The 18,986-nt window shown below is 48.8% G+C and overlaps 1 protein-coding gene across 1 annotated transcript in view; it reads right to left on the bottom strand.

The window, feature by feature from the left end:
• The window catches only part of LOC118781311 (membrane-associated guanylate kinase, WW and PDZ domain-containing protein 3-like), a 117,304-nt gene that overhangs the window by 33,334 nt on the left and 64,984 nt on the right, over positions 1 to 18,986 (bottom strand). The window contains exons 2-3 of the mRNA XM_036534291.1: positions 15,077 to 15,193; positions 8,294 to 8,413 (exon numbers count right to left, since the gene is read on the bottom strand). Of these exons, the coding sequence (XP_036390184.1) occupies positions 8,294 to 8,413; positions 15,077 to 15,193 (237 nt within the window). The remainder of the gene's footprint in view (positions 1 to 8,293; positions 8,414 to 15,076; positions 15,194 to 18,986) is intronic.

Consider the following 18,986-nt stretch of genomic DNA (forward strand, 5'->3'; position numbering starts at 1 on the left):
TGGTTAAGAACGCACTACCAGACTGTTACTGTAGTACGTACTATTGAGTATGCGAGCGAGTAGTAAGGAGACAATGCGGACGTACTCCACCGCCATCTTACCTGTCCTTTGACCCAGATGTTTAGATGTTTACATGTTTTAAAAATCAGCGTGCTTTGCTTAGCTGTCAGCCTGAGGTAAAACGAAAAGCTAACGTTATGTAACAAGCCAATTTATTTGTTAGCTTAACCAAGCTGACTAGACCTCCAATGACCTTATAAGCGTCTCGGATATTGATTCAGTTACAGTTTTATCACTTCTGACATAATGAGTAAAACAAAAGGGCTGCTAATAATAATTAGTTAATCAATTTCAGTGTAGTTATTCAGCTGTCCTTTTTACATCAGAAATCATTGGTGAATTCTTCTTCGGTTATTCGGACTCCAGCTGACTTATAGGATAGCGTAGTGTAGCCTAGTACATTTGCATACTTCAAAATTTCAACAGATGTAGTAGGTCATCCAGGTACTGTGCGACTACTATTAAATGCCTACTGAGTATTCGGACACCCTACAGATTGTGACGTACTGCTTTTTGCGTACTATATAGTGAGGCAGCATGAGTATTCGGTTGCAGCATTTGTCTTTGTTGTTTAGTTTTAAAATAAATTATTGGCCATTATACTGTTCACACCTGGCATTAACATGAGTCTTGGGTGATCCGATCACAAGTGGACAGCTCTAAGTACGTCACACCTGGCATTAGAATGCATATCCACATGCATCTCGAGTGACCACTTGTGATCGGATCTCACTTCCCTGCTCTATATGCACGTACATCATTTCCGTTTGCAAATGTAAGTTTATGCATCATTTAAAGGTCTGTTTGAATGAATCTTGACTGTCACTATAAAATAATGCGTACTAGGTTTTCATTTACAGATATCTATAAATGAAAACCTAGTTGACTAGCAAGCTAGATTCTATTCATCACTTAAATTAAATACCCTTAACTCAGCTGCAGCTGATATTTTGTTAAATTCTGTTTATAGTCGGAAGAAGCACAAATGCTAGATTAGAACATTTTGAACTTCGCAGTATTCTTCTGGCACCTTGCAAGTATAGTTGAATTAAATAGGCCTATGCTAAGCAAGATATTATATTTCCAAAGTTTCTATTCACTGCAATGAACATGTTTTGTAATGTAGTTTAATATCAAAGGGTGTTTGCTGGTTTGCTAGTATTGTGAATACATTTATGAATCACTTTTCTATAACCGAAGCACGCTTGTTATGTCACTTTTGTACGTCGCTTTGGATAAAAGCGTCTACTAAATAAACAAATGTAAATGTAACCTGATATTCATGACATCGTAAATCTTGTTATGACTCCCAAAATAGTCTACTAACATTTATTTGTAGAACTACAACACTTCACATATTATTCATAATACCATTTTTCCATGTAATATACTGCATTACACCTTTGGGGCTTGGAAGCATTTGAGGTACTGTAGCTTGCGAACTCTAGTTGTTGTTGCCCTTTGTCGCACTTTAACCCTTTCGCACCTAATTTATTTTTCATGCTATGTAGTGCACATGTTACATTACATGGTTTGTTATGTTTTCATTAGCGTTATTGGGGCGGCAGTGTAGCATAGTGGTTAAGGAGCAGGACTCATAACCGAAAGGTTGCTGGTTCGATCCCCACTGGGACGCTGCTGTACCCTTGGGCAAGGTACTTAACCCACAGTTGCCTCAGTAAATAACCAGCTGTGTAAATGGATAACATTGTAAAGAACTGTAACCTATGTAAGTTGCTTTGGATAAAAGCGTCTGCCAAATGAATAAATGTAAATGTTATTAAGCTTCTCATAGTTTTCAGTTAGCATTTGCTATATTTTTTAACGTTAAATCGCTGTTTCCTCAAAGCTAAAGTTACCTGGAATTTCTAAGTAATCCCAGGACACATTTGGTACACACTGCTAAAAGAATGTTGCCATATGCGGCCCAGATCACCTCCGAATGTGGTCTGAGCGATCGGATCTCAATGCGTCTTGGGTGCGTTCACACCTGTACTTAGAGCTGTCCAATTGTGATCGGATCAACCAAGATGCATGTTAATGCCAGGTGTGAACAGGGCCATTGTTTCTTTTAACCTTTGGTTCTTTTCTGCTCATTTATGGGAGAAGTGTCGGCCAGCTTCTCTACAGTGGGTTAAGTACCTTGCCCAAGGGTACAGCAACAGTGCCCCTGTGCGGAATCAAACTCGCAACGGGTTACGAGATCTGTTCTTTAATCACTATGCTACATTGCTGCCCCCTGTGAGCACCATGAGCCTCTGACTGCTTTAGTCCTGTTTCTGCTTCCCACTGTGAGATGCTCTTAAATCATGGAACTCAGAATAACTTCCAGAGCGAGCGCAAGCTCCTGTCGCCCCTGCGCACGCCCACACTGCAATGCACTCTGGGTAATGAGTACCCAGCGACCTCTGGCTGCGCCCCAGCTGCCTGCTGTTTACGCAAGTGGGTTAATGTGCGTGTGTCGATCACAGCCGTAGCGGGAGATGCTCTCAGATCAAAACACCTTCACCCAGTCGCAACGTGCACCCCATCACAGCCGAGCGGGCTGCGGCACCCTGATGGCCATTTGCATTTCTCAAAGACGGCTTCATTATACCGGAGCGCGCAGCTGATCCAGATAAAAGATCGGGGCCGTTCTTTAATCCGCGCCTGTCTCCAGCCATGGGAGACATTTATCAACAAGTCGTCGCTAGTGATTAATTGCTTATAAACACCTAGCTCGCAGCCGTTGATTAATGTACGCTGAAAACATGGAGAGGGGCTGGGGGGTGGTGGGAAGGAAGTCAAAAGAGATTTGTTGCGTTATTTGTCACAATTAATCTGTGGGCGATCTCAGGGATCTGTGACTGAAAGGGACTGGCTGCTCAACATTGTTTTAATGTTTCCTTAATGTGTTCGTGCAGGTAGGTGGATAGACAGAAAGAAGCACACAGCTGTCTACGTCAGCCTTGAAACACGGTCGCCAGATGACAAAGCACGGTCTGCTTTGAATGACAAGTGTCTCCGCACACACGCGCGCACACACAGTAAACACCCCCTCCGCCACACTCAGGAGGAAGCAGTAGGCTGGGAGGAAACAGGCTGAAAGACTTCCTGCCTCTCTCCCTGTGGCTCGCTCTCCATTGTCCGGCGCACCCCGCCTCTTCCCGGGCGCCGCTTCAAACTATTTCAGTCAGGTTCCTTTTCAGATTCCCCCGCACATTGTGCTAACCGCACCGTCTCACAGAGACCTCTGCACGCACAGTCCACCCCCTGACAAAGCCTGGAATGAGCCATCTGCAAAAGCTAGCGCTGAATAAGACTGCCGTCACAGTAAAGGGTGTGTTCATTTAATTACTTTCCCCTAGAAAACACTGGAAAGAAAGAACTACTGCTGGCATGTGAGTCTGCCTTAATAGAGAGGTGACAGGCTCTTCACATAAGTATCTGCCTGATTTAACACTAAAACTGGACAGAATTGCAGTTCAGCTGCAGCTCGTGTAGAAGTGTAACCCCTCCCTGTGTAAGCTAAATCCAGATTCCTGATTCACCGGACATACAGGGGCAGGGATACCTCCCCCAGCTTCTGATCTCTGGTTTCCACAAATAGAGCTGGGCAGACTTCAACACTCCAGTCCAACATCAAAATATGTGGAGGAGTCGAACACCGTGTATGGCAGCTTTTATGCTCTACTGCTGAGGAGTCTATTAGGTCTATTAAGGAAGGTGTGTTTACTGTACGACGCTGGCTCTCGCGGGGTTAAGCCACAGGTGTTACATGCACCCTCCCTGCCCACCGTCCCTAAACTTACTGCTGTGGAGCTTGGCTGGAAGCACGGAGCTGGAAATGGCCTGGAGGTGTGTGTTTGTGTGAGATCTCTCTGTTTGCCGCTCGGCCAGGGCCGTGTGTGTGCTCATTAATCACACACACACTCTCTCTCTCTCTCTCTCTCTCTCTCTCTCTCTCTCTGCACTAACACACACACCCCCGCCCTCCCGCCCCATGCCCGCTGTGGGAGCGGAATGGAGAGGAGGGCGACCTGCATCTCCTGCCTAAACCAGATACGGCAGGGATCCTGGCGCCGGGCGGCACGGCCGTTTGGCACGATGCTCTCAGCTGGCTCTGCTCCGCCGAACCACGAGAGGGAACGACGGGGCCGCAGAGACCCAGGACGGAGACGGGATGCGGTGACAACGAGGCGCCATGTCACCTAGCCTACTGTCACGCTGCTGCCTCTCACACTTCTCCAAAACAGCACTGTAGGAGCTGTGAAACTCTTTCAATTGCTGACTGAGGAGAACCTGACTGGTCCAAATGCATTGCTGGGTACCCATCTGTGAGCAATTAACTGACCTGAGAACCGTTTGGCCCTCTATCTGCCCACTGTCCATTTATCTGGTACTCATCACTTTTATTGTAATTATGTTAATAATTATAACAATGGGCACTAATAGATAATTCATTGCTTCTGTCTCTATGCATCCCTGCCATGTTGATCACGTCACTCTGCATGTCATCAGGTTAACCTGTGCTCATGATTTTTATGTGTCTTGTCTGTGTGCATTGGGGGGGGGGGGGGGGTGGACAGACAGAGAGGCGTAGCGGCGCGGTGACTCACTCTCCAGGGGAATGGTCGCCGCGGCGACGATCCTGACTGGTCTAATTATGGAAGAAACGGCAGGCCCGCGCCTGCTCTCCTGTCTGCGGGCCCGGGAGATCAAGGCGATGCGCGAGGCTGTCTTTCATGTCCTACACCTTGCCGAATCCCGGCTCTGTGTGGTCACGGCGCCCGCTGCCGTCGCCTCCAGCAGAAGGCTTTAATACCTTGATGCTCGCTGCCGTTTGAACGGATCCCTCCCTTACGAGGGCGGTTTTGGCGCTGATCTTGAGGTCAGTTTTGGAGTTGGGATGCCCCCCGTCAGATATTTTTCGCTCTGCAGCATCGACGGATATTTGCTAAATAAACTAACCCCCAATACTGCACAAACAACCCTGCCTCCTTTCTATTGACTCCTGTAGCTGAAGCGGGTCCCTGCCTTCAGTTCCACGCGGCATGGTGCCACACACACGCCGTGACGTCTGAGCCCCGACTCCCGTCTGCGCTACCTGGAGACGCGCTGGAGATGAAACCTGTCATCCTCCTTTCTTCACTGACGCTCCGTCACCGAGCGGGACGGGAAAAAGCCGCCGCTCTGAGCCCGAAGCCCCGCTTACATCCTTCAAAGCCAAAACAGTCGCCGAGCACTTCCTGTTACCCGCCCTCCTGCTAAAGCGCTCTCATCGCAGCACCTTAAATTTATCTCCTCGCCCCCACGCACCCGTGCCCCTTTTTCGGGCCTTATCTAACACTCTTCAAAGGGCCTCTTCAGAGCTGGAGCATAATCTGCCTGGTGAAATACCGCATCTCTGCGTAAGACGCTGTGCAGGCAAATGCAGATAGTGCGGGGGTGGCATGGAAATGATTAGCTGGGCTCCTAACCTGGAGGTTACATGCTTTGATACCGGGAGCAGCCGTACCCTTAAGCAAAGTAACCTGGATTGCATCAGTGAACCCCCAGCTGGGTAAATGGGATAATAACTGTTAATTGCACCCTGCTGCATCCAGCCAGCAGATAAATAACATGTAATGTTAGCCCCTTGCCACGTCTCCTCCGGCTTACAGCTGGACCCCGGCTCCAGGGGACTGCCTCGCCTTCCTCTTCACAACTCATCTGCTTCCAGGAGTGGCGTGGCTCTGCCTTTCATCTGTGCTGTCTCCACAGCGATAGAGTGAGAGTGTAAGAGAGGGCTGTCCAGATCTACACGCGCACTCACACTCACACACACAAAACCCCCACCTATCTTTAGAGTGCAGCTTCCCCTCTTTTCAGATCTCTTTCCTCCTCTTCTTCTCCATTACCCTTGGGTCCAATTAAAAGGGGTAATGGAGGCTAGGAAGTCTCGCTCAAGGGCCCTGTTCTGGAGAATGGGGGATAAGCAGGCTGGCAGGTGGGAGTGCTGCACACACCGTGCAGCCAGAACCACAGGGCTGAGGACCGTGACCGACTCCCCTGTGATGTCATCACCAGGCAATCCACTGTGTCATCACCAAGCATTCCATGGTGATGTCATCATTAAGCTTTCAACTGCGATGCCATCGTGAGGTGTTACACTGCGATTTCATCACTATTTATTACATCGGTAGGGGTGGGCAACTGTGATACCAGAGGGCTGAGTCCAGCTCGGAACTTCAATTATGTGATAAGGATCGGAGGGGGAATGAAAACTGGAACCAATCTGGCCCTCCAGGAGCAAACCTGCCTTCCACACGCGCAGACACAGGAGTGCTATAATTCATTCTGATGTAACTGGGATTAGGCGACACAGTGACAGTGCCCCCTCGTCTCTCAGGGAAGACTTAAAAACCACAAAGTTGCGCGCAAGGAATGCTTTCTGCATTCTGAGCAATTCACAGTGTCAGAATCGCTGAAACTCGCACATTATCGATCTAAAAACACCCGCGTGCTTAATGGCTACCGTGGCCGAATGTGGCATTCAGACTGGCGTGAGGTCAAACAGAGGCCCACCATCAGCCATTAACACAGACTTCATTCCCTAAATAATGAGCTGTGCCATTCCTACGGCCCCTGAAAAAAAATTCAGGCTTGCCACTCAAATCTCTCATTTATGCTTGCCATTTCCATGCCTCCAGTGAATGGTCTATCACCAATTTATAGTTTCCATTTACAGTTAAATTGGTTAAATTTATGGTTATATTTTCAAGCATTACTTTTATTTGCTGAAATTGACAAATTTGACTGAAACTGGGCTATTTTGAAGATGGAATCGCAGGGAGAAAATAGCTTTTTGATGCATTACCTTTTTTATACTTTTGTGTCAGCACAGGTTTGCAGATGCTCTTGGCAGAAAATGCCACTTTCCAAAGACTTGAAAGTGGACTTAATGTACAAGCCTGTAAGCTAACCAATCTGTTAGCATTATCAGCTCACTGACATTGCTGTACTAGAAAGGAAATGACGTCATGTTAGAATTTGCAGGAAAGGACGATTTCAGTATTTTGATCACTATAAAAAAATGCAAGAATGAATATTTACATGTCTTTTCAGGGACAGGAGGACATTTTTCCAAGATGAAAGTATTTCCTCAAATTTTCAGAGACTGTGAGAACACTGCAAACAAAAGCCATCGCAGAGGCCTCGTCCAGTCCAGGAATCAACCGGCATTAGTCACAGTGACTGGCAGGTTACCTCACAGAGGTAGCCACTGTGAAATCACTTCCTGTCAAAGGGCAGTAGCCGCAGTCAACAATTAACTCAGAGGGAGGTCATTAACCGGCCTGCAGATACCCCTCACACACAGCCGAGTCAAAGGCTACAGGGCTCTAGAATTCCCCATTCATCAATGGCAGAGGGGCTGGGGATTCCCATTGGAGTCAAAAGGCCACCTCATTAATAACTAAAGGGCTGAAAGCTCTTATGCCTTACTGTCGCAGCACTGGGTGGTGTGCGCCATTCTGCTGGGTTACGGCCCCGCGCTGCAGTGCTATGCATTATTTAAAACTGCCTGTGCCTTGAATTGTGGGTAAATCTGGTCCCCGAGGGCTGGCAGGGCTCTGCTTCCATCAGCACTTCATTAAGTCAGAGAGTCAAAAGTGTCTGAGCCTCAGGGTCTTGGGTTCAAATCCCTAGAGGGACAGTGCCTACCTCTCTCTCTCTTGAGCTGTGAGAGGCAGGCACTGTAACTAAACAGCTATATTTCGCCCATACAGAACCCACTCCATATATGGATTACAAAATGTGTCGAATGTGATACTGTTGCCAGGAATTACTATTAGACAGAGATAACAGCCATTATGAAATGTATCCATTTGTTCTGCAGATGCCCTTAACCAGAGTAACTTTCATTTCATCCATTTACAAGGCTGAATATTAACTCAAGCTATGTTGAATGGGCACCTTGATCAAGGTTAAACAGCAGCAGTTTCCTGTCTGGGAACTGAACCAGGAACTTTTGGTTTACAAGCCCTGCTCCTTATCCACTCCTCCACACTGCTTCCCAAAGGCACACAGCACCTAGGTAGCAAGGCAGCAGCCAAACAGGGAAACAAACGAATACCCTCTTTACAAGCCAAGGTAAAGAACTTCAAGGACATGCAGGGACGATTCTAACAGTGCAGGAGACACACTAGCAATGTGCAGGGGATGAGCTGGGGATGAGCTGGGGCAGACACCCCCCCTTTCCCGCAGCCCTTACCGTCGTAGGTACCACTCTCCAGCAGCAGGCCGCTGTCCTCCAGGATGCGGAACTCCCCCACGCTGATGAAGTTGTAGTCCACCCCCGGCACCTCCCCCTCTCTGGGCTGCCTTGTGGTGCCTGCCAATCACACAAAGGAGGAAAAACCGATCGATTCATTCGACAGGACAGACGGACAGTTTCGCACCAATCAGACCGATGAGAGAGACCGTACCCGTCCGCTCAGTGGGGTTTTTATCATCAGCTCTGTGTGAGGTTTCCTCTATATCGCACTAGATTGCACATCCTGATCTCACTGCAAGATTGAGCTCTCCACCTTCTGCGGAAGGTGTGCCTGTTTTTACTGAATTTCCATGTTGCCTGTAACATTTCCCTATTCCCCTAGAGGGCCTTTATTTTTGTGCAGATGTCGAACACTTGCTGGAGGGGTGGAGGGATTCAGGGATGGGGGTTATGTGGGGCTGTATAACATAGGGAAGGCAGAAGAAACCAAAAACAGCAAGCGTGATTTGAACATCCACGAATGTCATGACTCCCTGACTTTAAGCATTTCTACATTTATATATTGTTTATGTTTGTATTAACATAAATGGAGGCTAGGGGGGGAAGGGCTTGGGGTGTAAGAACCCCGAGATGGCTCTCCAGAGATGGAGACAGGGAGCCCTCACGGCCTTGCGGGTGCCTGTTTTTCCCTGCGACTGTGCGATGGTGAAGGAGTTAACTCCGCTGCCGCTCCGAGCTCTTTCCAGCTGGCACGACACCACCGCTATTAGCCCGTCATTGTTCTTCAAGGACTAAAAGTGTGTGAGGAATTAACAAAAACCGCTCCGCTGATTGTCTGGAGTGTCGTAGAGGGAGGGTGTTGAGGGGCCGCTGACTGGTCAATCATCGACGCAACGGAAGCTTTCTTCCTGCCCAAGGTTGTTTTCTTTTTTTGCTTTGTTTTAAATTAGTTACTAACCTCTGGCCTGATTACAGTCATTCACTGTACATTCCAAAACTCACTCTCTCTCGCTCTAGCTCTCTCCTGCCCCCGCCCCCTCTTCTCTCTCTCCTTGCTTTGAAGCAAATGAGCCGTGTCTAAATTCTTGAAACCATAAAAATTACACACTCCGGCATTAACGAAGACCTCAGCCATTAACCTACAATCTAGCCATCCAACCTGCTCACTGCAGGACAGCTTCCACTTAACGTGGTAATCCTTTCATTAATTAATAACTGAAAACGGTGTTTAAAGAAGCGCGTGGAGGACTTCACTCTTTGTTCAGCTTTATTTCCATTCAGAAGTGAACGACCATTTTCCTCATGTTGAGCTGTAATATAACTGAACCTGAAGAACATAAATACTACACAACCCCCTCCCCCCCAAAACTCAGCACCACCAAAAGCTTATTTCGGTCATCGGTTATCCAACTGTGCTATTCGTGTTCTCATGCGTTACGGTTTGCCCTGAAATATTTACCAAAACACAAAATCTTCTTTTTAATATTGCTATAAACTGTATTTACTTTTTTGGCAAAGTGGCTTGGATTTGCTTTGTTTTCTTTATTTGATGTCTCTCAGAGGAGATAGTAAATACAGGCAGCTTAATTAAAAGGCAAAATAAGTCACTGGGAGGGAAGGTATTTAATCTCTTTGCTTTCATTCAAATACATATAGATACAAATCATGCCTTCCACAGAGAGAGAAGAGAGAGAAGGGAAAAGCAAAGAAGGGAGAGAGTAAAGGAGACTTCAAGCATTGGAGAAGAAAGAGTCTAGGAATCAAGCCAGAGACCTGGAAAAAGAGGAGCTATTCATTGTTTGCTCTGTCACTTTTATTTTCTTGTAAAACAGTCTTGGCGTGCCTTCATAATGCCCCTCCCCTTTCGGACGCAGAGGAATTCTTTGCTTTGTTTTTCATAATCAAAACAAAATATCAAATACAAGGATCCCTGCTTCCCTACTTTACATTCCAGTTCAGATTACAAGATGAACAACCGGGTGCAGTTTGGGTCAAAAAGGGTAGAGTGCCATGGACTGGAAGTTCCCAGGAGTATGAGGCAGTTCATCTGGCCGGGAGTCAAAGGTCCTTATGCTAGATCTTGGAATGGCCGTGGAAGAGGGGATTACAGCTCGGTGCCTGACCCGGACAGACCCACAGAACAGAGGCAGACAGGAATGAAATCGGAGGATGGAATCAGCCAGGCCACTTAGAGAAATCTTTTTGTTCAACAGCATCCTACAGCAGGAGACGTGAGGCATTCCTGTCCTCTGATCACCGAAAAGACCGTGACAAAACCAGGGCGAAAACATCCAATCAGAAGCCAAAGAAACACAGACGCCCCCACTAACACAGTATTGGCAAAAAAAAAAAAAAAAAAATGCACACATGAATTCCAAAAGAGTGCTGACCCTTCATTCTCAGTCAGAAGACAGAGTTTCATTTGGCTCGTAATAATCCTCTGAGACAGGCTGTAATGCTGCATTCTGCTTTTGTGTGTGTACAATTACTGCGTGAGCAATAACTCACTCAAACAGAACCAGATGAAAGTAATAAAGCCACATCAGTGATCAGGCGCACGTGAATGATGGCTACATTGAGTCAGAAACGTTTCTGTAAAGAATGGACAGCCAGTGTGCAGCTGTTTATACATGGCTGTTTTAGGTTTACAGACATATATCTGTTATAAGCCCATTGATTTGCACACCAACGTCTCGCATATTTTAATGCCATGGCACGCCGCAAGAGCTGACAGCCAATAAAATCGCTAATAAATCAGATGGATGTCACTTGACGCCGAAGCTGTGAATGTGTTTACTTCCTGCGGCCCACCATAGACGTTCCAACATGAACTAGAGCGCCAGGTTATCGGGAGCTGTTGTCCTCAAAGCGCTTTGGCACTTTGCTATGCAAACAGCAGCATTTGAACAGCCAAAGAAGGCTGCCTGAGTGAAGGCATCAAAGGTTGGCGCAGCCAGAGCAAACAGCGCTTTCTGTTTAACGGAGAGGCAAGAAGTACAACACGGCTACTTTCTGCCTATTGTCCACGTTTTATGTCTGAGCACATCAGATAGGTCCGGCTCCATAGAGCATTGTTGACACATGAAATGTCCTTGAATGGAACATGTTTTTTTTGGTGGGGGGGGGGGGGGGGGGGGGGTGACTGCTAAAAAACTTATTTAGCTACGTACTACATAGAGAACTGCTGTCATCCTAGACCTAGACCTTCAACCAGATCCAGTCCACATGGGCAGTGCTCTATTTAAAAAAAAAAAAAGAAAAAAGGTAAATTAAGATCCAGGTGAAGGGTGCACCACAAACATTCCAGAAGTAGAAAGGTAACGCCAATGGCTGTGGTGGGGGGTAATAAATAAATAAATTAGTGCGGCAGTTTATAAAACCGCCACATGAAAATCGGCCAGCTGCTTAAGCTTCTTAGCGCACGACCGGGATCGCTTTGACATGCACCGCTGGAGACTGTAATAAATAGCCAGGCTGAGGCCCAGCTCTGTATTGCCTGGCTTGCCAATACAATTCCTTGTTAAAAAAGGGGAAACACCATTCCTCCCCGGCAAATTAGACATGAGGCAAAATTAAAATAAGAAGGGAAAGACAATGTGCTGACTGGAAGGAGGGGGCCAGGCATTCATTTTCAGGTTTGATGCCAAGCGCTGTTTCAGGTGCATGGAGAATTCTTATTGAGGACAGCGCCATCCCCTGGCTGTGAAAGGTATGGGACTCCTTTTCCCAAGACGGTGCAGACAGAAAATATCAAAGACTTAAAATAGCCATAGGATGCAAGCAGTCTTAACACTGAATGCCACCTGAGGCCTTTTTGCACACCGCCCATCTTTTTCTGCTGGTCTGGCGGGCTTTTAAGGGCTTATGGCTCTGCCGTTGCGGACATTAATTCTTGGAGAAAAAGGGAGGCAGGCGCTGGGCTTGGTCAGGATGGTTCCAAGACTATAAAATATGGTGATTTGGACTGCATGCTCTCTCTCATTCCCCCTGACAGACCCAGGCCTTTTTCAGCTCCTTTTTTTCCTTTTCCAGGGCCTTAATGCCAGCTCTCTGTGGATAACCGCTGGGAGTGAGCCTTTTCTCAGAAAAGGGCCAGGGCCGAACAGCGCGGACGCCGCCACTGCTCGCCGGGAAAGGCCATTCTCTGCACTGCGGCCGGGTGCCGGTGACGTGTCCGATGCGGAGGGGCCGCGTCTGTGGGACACGGTGCTTCCTAAATGGCCGCTCGCGGCATGCAGGGCGCGTGGTGTTGGCTGTTTAAGGCCACCTCACACGCAGCAGAGAGGGCTGCTTAAAAAGCCTTCAGAGGCAATCGGCAGGGAGGGCAACAGCCCTGGATGAGGCAACGGTGACGCACATCCCAAGCGGGTCTTGATTCAGCCTCTCTCTTAGAGCCAAGTTTGGCGATGTTTTGTTTTCATAATGAAGCAATGAATAAGTATGTACTGCTCATGAACAGGGAAAAGGGTGACTACATTTATTGATTTTCTTGTTAAATTTACTTCACCTCCCCATCGCACTCAATGCGGTTCTCAACATAGTAGCTGGAGATTCTTGTAATTTACAATTTAATCATCATTAGATTTCAAATAAAAGCCAATGTAATACACTGATACTGTATGCAATAAGCAATTTCTTCTCAGCAACATAATGAGTCACTACTTTTGTGTCAATTTACTCCATTGGGGTTTTTTTTAGTAGCACTATCCACCACAACAGGCAGCAATCAATGTTGTTCCAGCACACGCTATATTTTACAGACAGAGGTCAAGCCCCACTATATACATTCCCACTCCAGGCCAAACGGCAAAATCAATCAAAGAGCATGAACATATTACCGATGTATTTATGCTGTCGTTCCCAATTATTCACCACTGTAATATTTCCACATGAAAAATAATGGCATTAGGAGAGAAGTAGCACGGCTTTCCCAGCAAAGAGTTGCAAATGAGAAACTCTATATGCAAATTAAAGCCATTAATTGTGCGGATTACGAGATGATCTATTAGTAAAGTGTGAAATAGGAAGTAATTGCCAACTAAATGCTGCAAAACATTGCCACACAAACCATTGGAAATCAAACTGTGGCGCACTGCATTTCCCATTTAGCCAATGGCATCCTTTTAAGCCAAATGATTACATGAGGCAATTAAAGGACTGTTTGCTGGCAGGTTGATTAGTATTCCTCTTTAAGAGCGCCGGGGAGGGGAGCCATGCGGAAGTGGAAGGGAGCAGGGATGAGGGGCTCCAGAGCACTGAGCTCCATTCCCACTCCTTTCAGACCTCCACTGACGGATCTGCAGGAAAAAATTAGCCACAGCCTGCCCCTGTCAGGGGGAATCTGTACTCACTGGAGTGAGAGAGAGAGACAGAGGAGGGGGAGACAGAGAGAGAGAGAGAGAGGGGAAGTTGGATGAGGTAAATGAGACAGAAAGGGAGAGTGACAAAGAGAGAGGAAGGGAGGGACATGCAGAGAGAGAGATGCAGTGGAAGAGGCTAGAGAGAGAGAAGGAAGGAACTCTCTGTCACCGATGCTGCCTCATTAGGACCAGGATTGGAAACGGACATTATGAATTCTGTACCAAAGGCTGCCTGATTTATGGTCATGAATCCTGATGCGCGTGTGTGGGACAGTCTGTCTGTGTATGGAGACACATGAAGGGTTAATGGAGCTGTGGGAGTGTGCTTTCTGTTAGGAGAGAGTGGAGAGCTGACTTACGCCGTTGTGCGTCTCAGATCCAGGGCAATTCACCATGGGCTAAGTGTGCTAACTGTGTGTGGACAGTGTGCGGTTGTGCTATGGTGAATAGTTTCAAATAAGACACACCCTCCAGTCAGGTGTCATCTTCCAAAGCGCTCAGTACGCTGGGCTTTCAAAGGGTACAATTCCACGGGACAATATGCTGTTACAGGAGGAGTTAAAGAGGGACTATTCACACACCACGGGCAGGGCGTATAACAGGACAGAGGAGCCGAGTACCTAACCTAAGGCACACAGGAGAGGTTGGGAGGATGACATTTTTCAGAGGGGAGGGGTGATCTGGCACAGGAGTTGTTGACGCAGTGGCCTTTGACCTGGGACCAGGTAATTAGGTGTGGGACAGTGCTCATGGGGTGAGTATACTAGCATACGGTGGACAGACACGGATGGGAGGTTTTTGGAGGTAACTGGGGTACAGACGGCTGGGTACTCACAGGGAATTGGGGGGCAGGTGGGGGGGGGGTACAGACAGCTGGGTACTCACAGGGAATTGGGGTCAGGTAAGGCAGGTATGGACGGCTGGGTACTCACAGGGGATTGGGGGGCAGGTAGGGGGGGTACGGATGGCTGGGTACTCACAGGGAATTGAGGGGCAGGTAGGGCAGGTAAGGCAGGTACGGACGGCTGGGTACTCACAGGGGATTGGGGGGCAGGTGGGGGGGTACGGAAGGCTGGGTACTCACAGGGGATTGGGGGGCAGGTAGTGGGGGTACGGACACCTGGGTACTCACAGGGGATTGGGGGGTAGGTAGGTGGGGTACGGACGGCCGGGTACTCACAGGGGATTGGGGGGCAGGTAGGTGGGGTATGGATGGCCGGGTACTCACAGGGGATTGGGGGGCAGGTAGGTGGGGTATGGACGGCCGGGTACTCACAGGGGATTGGGGGGCAGGTAGGTGGGGTACGGACGGCCGGGTACTCACAGGGGATTGGGGGGCAGGTAGGTGGGGTATGGATGGCCGGGTACTCACAGGGGATTGGGGGGCAGGTAGGTGGGGTACAGACGGCCGGGTACTCACAGGGGATGGTGCGCAGGTAGAGGTTGTCTCGGATGACCTGCTGCAGCTTGTGGTCCAGCGAGCCCTTCTGGAACTGCAGGCTGAGGTAATGGCGCAGGTCTGTGTTCAACACCTTCCCTGTGAGGGGAGAGATGAGCGAGGGTTAGCGAGAGCTTGAGGGGAGAGAGAGATAACATCTCCGGCGGTTTCTGGCACATCCCCGGCCAGTATGACCCCTCTATCTCAGTGCACTCCGCTTAGAAGAATCACATTCATCTGCCATCATTTGACTCTTATAAAAGAGGTTGACACTGAATTACAAATGAACAGAAATGAATGGACTTTCACGTTTTAAACACTCACACTAGGATATGTCCTTAGTTAAGTAGTTCAAACATGGAATAAGATGTACTGTACTGTCATTTATTCAATGAAATAAAAGAATTATTAAAAAAAATATTTTGCAGATTACTATTTGCTGCCATTGTGTGGGCTTCAACACTGTAGCTGAATCAACATCCTTAACTAAAGTCTTTCACACGTAAAAAAATGATTTGACCTCCATGAACATTTGTGAGCATCTGAGTGATAATAGGTGCCATTATTCAGCAGGCACTAAAATAAACAGATATTAGATTCAGTGTACTAGAATTCAACGTCAAACCACTTCTGTCCACTCATTGTGCACTACTGCCCTTGATCGAGTATCACCTTACATCATGTGAGTGAGGCTTGAACGATTCCAGTCAGCAGGCTGCAATATTCTCATAAGTGGAATATTTAAACAGCACTAATACAGCAATCATTCTTTCCCAGTGTTTTAGAGGACTATATCTGGTTGATTCTTGCATCTGTAATTCTTAAATTACCAGGTACATTTATTTGTATGAGACTGGTTTAATCTGAGTCTTTGTGACACGCTGTGTAATATTCATCGCAAGGGACACGCCAGGCAGTCTCATTTGACTAACTGAGCATCATGAAGACAGAGAGAGCAGTGACGTACTCATCTAACACCCGGGAAAGGTGTTTTCACAGCCATCGTACCTGACCGCTTAATTCAGCGGCCCCCTCAGACTCGCCAGCGCTTTGTTCCTGCCATACTGAGCGAAGCTGAACACCTGATGCCAGCGTCAAGTGTGAAAATATAATGGGAGGCCGCGATACCCCCCCCCTCTCCCCTCCACTATCCGCTCCTGAAAAATCGGCCGGAGCTGAGGCGGTGAGGAAACTCGGGGGAGGGGCACGCAAGTCATGCTGGGAAATTCGGGGTCAGTGGTGCTCTTCTCAGACGAGGGGGAAGGAGGTAAGTGAGAGTGAGAGAAAGGCAAGATGCCTCTTGATGGAAACAGTATCCCTCTCCGAGCACCTCTTCCTGCAGCTGTTGTAATGTTTTATGTGGCTGTTCTGTTCGGGGCGCTTCCTGATGGGCGAGGGAGCTTTGCGCTCTGAAATAGTGCCAGCTGCAGCATTCTGTCCTGCTGCAGCTGCCTTCCCAAAGCTGGACCTGTTAGGTGTTTTTTTTTTTTAATTTTCCCCTGCTATGTACCAAGAGAATGGACACGGCACACCGAAGAATAACAATGCATCTCCTGTCGAACGCCGTCGGACAAGAATGAAAAATGATGTTTTGGTTGAAATCTTTGTGAAGCGCGGGCGCCGCCGCCATGTTAAGATAAAGACTCAGCTGGGTACAAGACCGTATTAAGGCGCCCTCCGGCACGCGGGCTTCACGGTGTCCTGAAATAACGACGGGGACTTCGGAAAGCGTCTACCCGAGCTTTCACCGAAGCTCTGCTTTGAGCAGCAGCGCCTCGAGAACTGACACCTGCAAGTGTAAACACAGACGGAGTTGTGGCGAAATCGCCCACCTCCGCCGCGTCTTTAATGAAATCAAAACAAGCTCCTTTTTTTTTTTTTGACAGTTTTGATCCGTCCCCCAGGAGATGAAATTGGCTGCCAACAGCGACGCGGATTAGATTGGTTCCAATGGATGGCTGAAGAGCATACTAATCACCGCCGCTTATAGCTGTCCGAGAGAGGCCCAGCTATATTTAGCGAACCGATGCAGTGAAAAAGGCATATTACCGAGAACTGTTCTTACTTCATGGAAGAACTGGTGCATTGCCCCCTCCCTCCCTAAAAAAAAAAGCATTGCAGAGCCCAATCAGGGGTGGTTTGTCAGAGCAATTGTCAGGAGCCCATCTCTGGCTCTGCCTGAATAATGCAGAGCTCAGCTGGTTCGGGCTAGCAGACAGCGCAGGGGAGCTTGGGCCCAATCTGTCGGCTCGATGTGCTTCCCGGAATTTCGAGCGCCAGTCCCCCCGGGAGGAGCTGGGAAGGAGCCCGGAGGGGGCGAATGCTCTGTGTCCTCAGCACCGGGGATCACCGCGTTTCACCATCAGACACCTGGTCCTTAGCGTCCCCTGTGGAACGTGCTGTCCAGGGGACACTCATAAACCTCCTGGGGTAAACGCTATCCAGTCCGGTGCCTCCCATCAGGGTGATACAGCCATACAGCGCAACGGGACCTGCTTTTTTAAATTAGTATAACAAACGACATTACTAATAGGAACATGCCCCTGGCTGCAAGGCAATGTTCATTACTTTAATCAAACGATAAACTGGCCAGGGTTTCAGCTGGCATGACCGTTTCCCGTCCCATCCACTGAAGGTACGTCTGCGCCCGGGTCTGGCCACCTCTGCAGCTGGCTGGGCTGGATCATCAGAGGGCTGGACGGAGGTGCGTATGGAAGCGTAATGAAGAATAGAGAGGCTACAGAATGGGTGGGGGGGTGGGGGTGGGCTGGGCACAGGCCTGGTCCCGGGGGGCTGCGGTAACCGCAGGCTCTTTCCAGCTGGCCGCTTGCACACACCTTTAAATTTATCATCATTACTTCAGTGTAACTCCCCTTCCCAGATGCGAGAGGGGTCAGAAACCCTGCGGCTGCGAGCTTCCCAGCCCTGAGATGCAGCTCTAACAGTAGGCCCTTACAGCAGCTCTGTGTCTGCGGTGTGCTGTTCGGAGAGCCAGGATGCTGGCAGACTGAGGGAGGGCAGGATGCCCGCGCTGCTGGAACAGGCTGTATCCGATGCTGACTACAGTTTGGGTTAAAAATGAATGAAGGCGGCCTCCTCAAAATGCACCTGCTAGACCCTACCAAGAAACACGGTGGAGCTGGAAATATGGCTCTGATTTACACGGTGAAGTCGAGACTGTTACAACTGCAGTTGAGAACATAGCAGCAGCAGGCTCCACAATGTTCTCCGCTGCTGTTCAGTGAACCCAGGCCTGGCACATGCGGCTGACTGTCTCCGCTTCTCCCCTGGCTGCTCTTTGGTCTGATTCCCACGTTATGCAAACAAACCCCCCCCCCCCATATCCATGCTGCTGCTCCCTCCTGGGAATACTGTCCTGCCTCTATTTCCACACACACCTCCTCCGGGGGGAAGCTCTGGACAGGCTTAGGCACAGACAACGGACCGCGCTAATTGTTATTTTGAACTCTAGGAACTCGTACTGGCTCTGAAAAACACACATACACACAAACTGTGACAAACAGTACACAGATCCTCTCATGCCAGCTCCCCACCCCCCAACATTCCTGTGCCCTTGTCTCGGTGTGGAACAGTGTGGCCTTTGTGGCCCCGCTGTCAGGTAGCGTTAGCGAGGTCTGCCGTGTCTCCGGGGGGGGAGGCACCATTGTGCTGCTGGTCTGCTCATCAGGGGAGGGGGACACAAAGGCCCCCATTGTCCTCCGTCATGTGTGCATCAGGACCGGCCGTATGGGGCGGGGGCAGCCAGCCGTGACACCGGTCAGCCTTCAAATAGGAACGATGATGCAGCTCGCCATCGGAGCCTCTGATCTGCCGCCCCAAAGCCCTCTCTCTCACCCCTCTCTCTCTCTCTCTCTCCCGTTTTCCCTTACCC

This window comes from Megalops cyprinoides, chromosome 7 (genome assembly GCF_013368585.1).
Source record: "Megalops cyprinoides isolate fMegCyp1 chromosome 7, fMegCyp1.pri, whole genome shotgun sequence".
NCBI lineage: Eukaryota > Metazoa > Chordata > Actinopteri > Elopiformes > Megalopidae > Megalops > Megalops cyprinoides.